Raw genomic sequence first — 7,185 nt, 5'->3', positions numbered from 1 at the left:
TGACTTTTCCAAAACTTTTCCAGGCCTGGAAATTGGTGTTTTAAAATTCCATGACTTTTCCAGGTTTTTCCATGACCGTACGAACCCTGAGACATGTACACACCTTAATCACATTATTACCATCGTGTAGGACTGATTTCCTGATTTCTACACTTTTTCACACCACTGTATAGCATGACAAAATAATTAACTGCACTTGAAGCTTTCAGTAAATTAAAAATGAAACACCCAAAACTGTATATAGCATCATAACGAAGACGAACTATATGTTTATACGTGAAATTCTGGAGGGGACATCAATGAGTAATAACACCCGAGTTCAGTTTGTACTAGAGGCTTATGATACAGCTGATACACATGTTAAAAGTGCAAGTGCAGGTGGTTTGAGAGGAACTGACTTTGGCTGAGAGTTGTGCAGATAGGGGAGCAGAGGGAATTGTGTGGAGAGCATCCCGAGGGATGACGGTCACTGTTTGCTGGAAAACCACTTCAGACACAGGAGACTGTGGCCTCTTTAACACTGCAAAAAAAATGCAAATATTAACTTCATTTTCACTGTACTACACAACGCAGAAACCTGATACATGTAGTTTGTAATCCATTTATTTAATTTAAATGGCCTGAATACCTGCTGTTGCCTTCCTTCCTCCTTTCACAGGAGCTTTAGTTGTCAGTGCAGAGATCTCAAACTCATCTTGAGGCATCTTTGCCACCTTCTCCAAAAAAAGCTTCTCAAGGGCTTGAGCCATCAGAACAATGTCATCTCCTGGCTGAAACCACACACACACAAAAATTGAAACCAACTGCTGCATATCAAATCTTCAATTCTTAGCAACATTACATAAAACAACAGCAGAGTCCTCACCCGATTGTACACGTAACAGTTTGTGAACATGTTGTTGAAGTCTTCTATACACTCCATTGCCTTCCAGTAGTAATTGTTTTCAAGACGCTTTTTAATGGTGCTCAAGTCCATAGGGTTCTTGATGATTGCATAATAATCCTAAATTAAGTGTAAATATTGAAATCACCAATAACCTTGAGCAAGCACAAAGATTAATAAAGGTTTGTACCTACAAACTGTGTAATCAGTAAAATAGCTTTAAATGACAGAGCACGCTGAGACTTACTGGCAAATGGAGTCGGACTGCATCCACAGGCTGTCTGAAAGGCCAGGAGAATTGATGTCTCCACAGAGACTTAATCACCACTTTTTCTAGATACTGCAACTGATTGGTGAGGCGCCCAGGTTTTTTGGGGTTCTTGAACTTGGGGGGAGGGGGATTCCCATTCTGTGGAGGTTTCACATCAGACATCGTCTGAGCCGTTCCAGGAAGTGGTGACCAGTATGGAAAGGGCTTTTGCAACTAAACCTAAGCAGCTCAGTGAGCATTACACACCCACTGTCTGTGCCACTGTAAACAGGGAGAGCAGTGTCAACATCCTCATGCCATTCTGCACTGCCGTTTATTATTTTTAGGCAAATCAGAAAAAGCAGCAGATTTGAACACACGCAGTCCTTTTATGACAAGTGTAAATGCAAGTGTAATAACTTTTTTGAAATACATGCGGTGTAAATTTCTAGTTAATGACATACTGCACTGTAGTCCTCAGGACTACTGCAGGTTTCATGCGGTATGCACTGCCCTCTACTGCCTAATAAATGAACACTACAACGCTTTTCAGCTCCACTCCCAACAAAAGGCATCTTTTTAAGTTGAAAATACAGTATCTGAAATAACTCACCCAAGATAACCTTCAAAAAATAAATAAAAAAATTAACACATATGTGGAAGGAAACTTGCCGGCTAAAAAGTCTGAATATGCTGACCTTTCTTTCCTTCTAAAAACAAACTGATAGCATAATATACTGAGAACTTGTCCAGCACATTAAAACTAGACCATTGCTGTTTAGATGAAAACTGCCAATGTGACATTTTTCAGACTAATCTAAAATGAACTTAAAATAAAAACAAAAAGCAGAAACTGATATTACTTCGTTTCTACCATTTGTTTCAAGGCAAAACTTTAAATGCATCCCTAATTTATATGCACAACACTTACCTATTTAAACTGAGGTTTCTAGATTCAAGTTACTCATTAGATCAATAAAAGCAAACACTTAAACTTTCAAAATGTGGACAGTGAAAACATGCTCAAAGTCACAGAACTCCTTTAAATTGTCTCTGAAGCTCTCAAGCTTTAACTCAGCTAGAGGTTATCCTCCATCACACTTACCCCAAACTAAAAGGTCATCGTTCTGCTCAGTAAAATAGTATTTTTCTCATACAAAAAACATTTACAAATTATATTGATCATTATGTGTACTTTATTTAAATAAAAAAAAGAAATCACTGTACAAGAATCCTATGAACTTACAAAATTTATTTACACAAGAAAAAAAAAAAAAAAAAAAGTTAAAATGGTATTTTTTTTTTGTAAGCTATATAAAACACTTAGTTTCACACTGGTTTGCTTATGATTGGGAAGGGTAAAAATTTATTTAAACAAAAAAAAAAAAAAAAAAAAAGTTAAAATGGTATTTTTTTTTTGTAAGCTATATAAAACACTTAGTTTCACACTGGTTTGCTTATGATTGGGAAGGGAATCTTTTTGTTTTTGGAGGGGAGAAGGGAATGTTGTCCATCATCGATAAAGTCCACTTTAAAGATGAAGATTCATGTTTTTTTTTACACCTACAAGTTTAACATGTTCACAATTTGTTTATACAAACGTATCGACGTTGTGACAATTTATTCTCGTTTGTTGTGGACAAACACGTGCCTATTTGTCAAATTACAGACTGCACATGGGAAGAATGACATTCATCTAACGTTACTCAGAACAAAAAGAAGTTTTGTAGGTCAACAAAACAGACGAGCAATTTAATATTGAACTAGAAAAAGCTCCCTATACTTAAGGGGTGCAATATATACCATACGTTGCGTTTATATGCAAGATATATTTGTTCCTTTACACAATCCAGGGCCATGCGTTATCCCGACGACCTCTTATGGATGACGCAACACTAACTTCCGGCTCAATATTACTGCCACCTGAAGCGTCGCCATTGCTTAAATAATCAGTTTTAGGGACAAGCGTTAGCTTATACAAGCATAAAACACACTACAGATAATTAGAGACTGGTTTACATGAATAATCGTGTTAGCAAGCCTCGAGCCACAAAATGGCGCCGGCTAGCTTTAGCACAGCTAGCCACACATTACCCCGCCCCGTCAGATGCTGACATTGAGCTCAGTTAGCAGGCCCTCCCCTAACCATTCCGCCAGCTAAATTAAGCTAGCTCAACCTGGATCCAAAATTTTACCTTTCCGTCTCGGGAACGACAAAGAAAGTTTAAACTGCCGAACTGAGACAGACGATGCAGCGCAGGATGAGCTCTGCTGGAAAACTTCACCAACTGAAGGATCTTGTTGATGCTTTGCGCCCGAAAAACCCTCTTTGAAAACGACTTGAAGATTTTTGAGCTTAGTTTTCAACGCCAACAGAACAAATTAACATAATATACATGAATACGTTTGAAATAACACTGTTTCTTTGAAAGGTTAGTCATCAATGGCGGATGTCTCTCACGGCAACCGCCTGGTATTTATACCCTCCTGCTGAAAGCGCCCAATCCCATTGGACAAGACCCCTCACGTGCTCCCTTCTTCCCCCTCGCTGCTTTAATAACGAGAAAATATTCCTTTAGAACGTATCGCATCGAAATCTCCCTCTATTTTATACCCTAAACAACTCCGAAACGCTGTTTTACAATTCAACCCGTTTGTTTTTGTTTTTTTTTAAGACGGCGAACAAACTCCTATAAAAAACAGACACGTACGTCAAGAGTATTTTTTTAAAAGTGCGACATTACTGGTCTCCGAACATCACATGACCGTTCTAGAACATTCTGTCGATCGCTATAGCTCGATTCCCCTCTTTAGTGTCTGTTAAATTATTACATCGTGGCTCTTTTCCGTGGCTTTGGTTGTCAGCTTCTGGCGAGTGTTGGACATCGGTCATCCCTGCAGCTTGAAAAATCTCACAAAGAGAACTATGATATGATAGAGCACTGAGCAATGCTGAAGGGAGACTATTGGAAGGGAGGCGAACGCAAACTAATGCGCATGCGCACTTTCTTGACAGGGATTGGCTTCTCAGTTGACGCCGTACTCATCTTTTGTGTAAACGCCGTACAACCTTCATTAAACCTCTTCAAGCAAGCTTCATCAGTGTTAAACACAACCCAAGACGAATACATAGAAAGAGGGAGAAAATCTAACAAAATAAATAAACATGTTTTTTAATCAAAAAAACGGAGCAAGAAAATCTCTGTGCATTATATTTTCTATGATTGAAAATCCGCGTTGTTATAATAAAACTATATCAAATATAAGTTTTCTCCAAAATGAACATTTTGTTATCATTTACCCATGTTGATGCAATCCTGTTTCCTTTTTGTCTTCTGTGAAACACAAAAGGGGATTTTAGGCAGTGACAGCCTCAGTCACCATTCACTTTCATTAATGTTTTATCCGTACAACGAAAGGATATGGTGACTGAGTCACTTTAACTAACAATTCCTTTTATATTCTACGAAAGAAATAAAAATAATACGGATTTCGAACAACATAAAGGTGATGACAATTTTCATTTTGGTCTCTCTTTATTCAGTTTCACTATTTGAAACAAACATTCCACAAGAGGGCACCATAAGCCCTATTTTGAATGGAAAACGCTTTTACTATTATGTTTTCTACCTTACAGTGCTGCTATACAACACTTACAAAATAGCCACATGTATTTTTAAATAGGCTTACACTTGTAATTGCACATTTACTAAAAGGAATGGATTAGCAGTGTTCTCTGCTTAACTTTGCTTTTATAAATATTTAGAGAGAGCTATATGACATAACTTATGTCATACATGCTGATTCATGTTGTCATGTTTGTTTTTTATTCTCATTTTTGTCTTTAAGGCAACTAAGTAGCCGTACATAAACATCCCCTGTATTTGCTCATACATCAGATGAAAGGCTTCGTCATGCCATGTGGCTCCAAGGTCAAGAGTTCAGAACCCGACATTCCACAGGGTCACTTATGAGAAAGTGTTATTCAGAAAAACATTTTCACAACTATATATAGAGAGATATGGCCATGATGGGAGAAGAGATATATGTATTCATGCAGCTGTTGTGTACACTCTTAAAAAATGCTGGGTTGTTTTAACCCAATTTTGGGTCAAATATGGACTAACCCAGATGTTGGGTTAAATTTTTTAAATTAAATTTTAAACCCAAAACTTGGGTTAGTCCATATTTGACCCAAAATTGGATTAAAACATCCCAGCATTTTTTAGAGTGTATGTAGAAGATATGGTAAGCCCTTTCATTATTAAATGCAGTATCATCAGAGTATATTGCTAAGCACTATAAGCCAGAAGTATTGCAATAAAAAAAAAAATAATCTTGTTAACACTTTACAATGAGGTCACATTAGTTAATGTTAATGAATGCATTAATTACCATTAACAATGAGCAACATTTGTTGCAGTATTTAATTGATAAAAAATGGTTAATAAATATAATAATAATAATAATAAAACGGCTGTTGTTTTTTTGCATTAGGGCCATTAAATAATTTTAATAGATACAAAATTTTATTTTAATAATTCATTAGTACATGTTGAAACTAACATTAACTAAGATTAACAAATGCTTTGGAAATATTTTTCATTGTTAGTTTATGTTAACTAATGTGGTTAACTAATGTTAACAAATAGGACCTTTTTGTCAAGTGTTACCAAATTCTCTGTTGTTTTACAGATGGTTTTCTTTATAATTTTACAAATGTCCTTCATTTTTTTTAAGAAAAACAATTTAATTCAAAGGGTTTGACAAAAATCATAAATGCAAGCAAAACAAAGGAAATCAAAGAATTAGAGCAGAGATTCACGTTCAGGACTAGATTTCGTTGCATCTTCCTCCCCGTCGGTTCAGATGCTTTGAGTAGGCCTGGTTCTGAGGCATACATATGCATGAGAAGTGAAAAATGACATGAAGCCTCTGAGTACATCTTCATTGACACTCAAAAGCAGCATATCAATGTTTTCAAGACAGCAAGAAGCTCCAAAACAAAGTTTTCTATCTTGCAAGGGTGCTGTCTCATTAGTGGCAAATCAAGACTCTGACATTTACACTGTAAGCAGTGGTAATGCATTTCCATTTCCTTTAGAACAGAGTGGAACATTTCAGTCAGACAACATGAGTCTGTTTGTTTGGGAAAACAAGCCAGGAGAGGAGGCAGAGGCAGAATTAAAAAAAAAAGAAAAAAAAGAAAATGCAAATCAAAAGTAAACAAATATATCCTGCAAAAACAAACAGACACAAATATGCATCCATACAAAGGATGTTCTCTAGGATGTTTGCTTTGCTAAACTAAGCATATCTGACCAAATGCAATTGCAAATGGAAAACATCACAACCAATGCTTGCGTATGTATTTTGGACCACCTTGATGGCCACTTCTTTTATAGCAGTTAATTATTGAATGTATTCAAAGTATTGTGCACATATCCCAACGCAACTAGAACACGTGCTCAGTCAAAAAGAATCAAAATTAAAGAAACATAAAACAGCACACTGTTTTATCTGCTCTCATATAACTTTAATATAATACAACCCAAACAATGCCTTTTTGTCAGGCAGTGCAAACAACAACAAGGCCTTGCTTGGGTTGAAACATTGCAAATGCAATAAGTTAATTATTGATTGCCAGTGGGTTATTAATTAGTTAATCCCACAATCAAGTTTTTGTTAGTAAATGTTTAAGGCCCAAAAGCCAGTTTTTGGTCCAAAAAGAGGTTAGTGTCTAAGGAAAGGCCAATCCAAAATCAGGTCAGCATGCTCTTTGCCTTGAATCAAATCAGTTGGCAATGACAGACTGATACTGCTATTGCTAAAACATTTAACAGATAAGACACACACTACAGAAGATCTGATTTACTACTATATCTATAGAAATGATTAAAATTTCACTTACGATTTCACCCTTATTTCATGTTGAGTAATGACAGATTTCCATGTCTTAAATTGCTTCACATTAGGAAAATGCTGATTTCATTTAAATAAGAAGGAATAAATGCAGATGAGGTGTTTCAGATATAGAATCTAAATGTTGTAT

General features: G+C 36.2%; 1 protein-coding gene across 5 annotated transcripts in view; it reads right to left on the bottom strand.

Annotated features, from left to right (window-relative positions):
- The window catches only part of LOC107678354 (bromodomain testis-specific protein-like), a 27,067-nt gene extending 22,836 nt beyond the window's left edge, over nt 1–4,231 (bottom strand). For 4 of the 5 annotated variants that reach the window (XM_016473576.1, XM_016473578.1, XM_016473579.1 and 1 more), the window contains exons 1-5: nt 3,329–3,957; nt 1,131–1,415; nt 866–1,003; nt 629–770; nt 399–520 (exon numbers count right to left, since the gene is read on the bottom strand). In XM_016473576.1, coding sequence (XP_016329062.1) covers nt 399–520; nt 629–770; nt 866–1,003; nt 1,131–1,316 — 588 coding nt within the window. In that variant the 5' untranslated portion in view covers nt 1,317–1,415; nt 3,329–3,957. The other variant, XM_016473577.1, reaches the window with a different exon arrangement.
- Between the last annotated feature and the right edge of the window lie 2,954 nt (nt 4,232–7,185).

The sequence above is a fragment of the Sinocyclocheilus anshuiensis genome, unplaced genomic scaffold (assembly GCF_001515605.1).
Source record: "Sinocyclocheilus anshuiensis isolate Anshui unplaced genomic scaffold, SAMN03320099.WGS_v1.1 scaffold1426, whole genome shotgun sequence".
Classification (NCBI taxonomy): domain Eukaryota; kingdom Metazoa; phylum Chordata; class Actinopteri; order Cypriniformes; family Cyprinidae; genus Sinocyclocheilus; species Sinocyclocheilus anshuiensis.
This window is presented reverse-complemented; position numbering and strand designations above follow the sequence as displayed.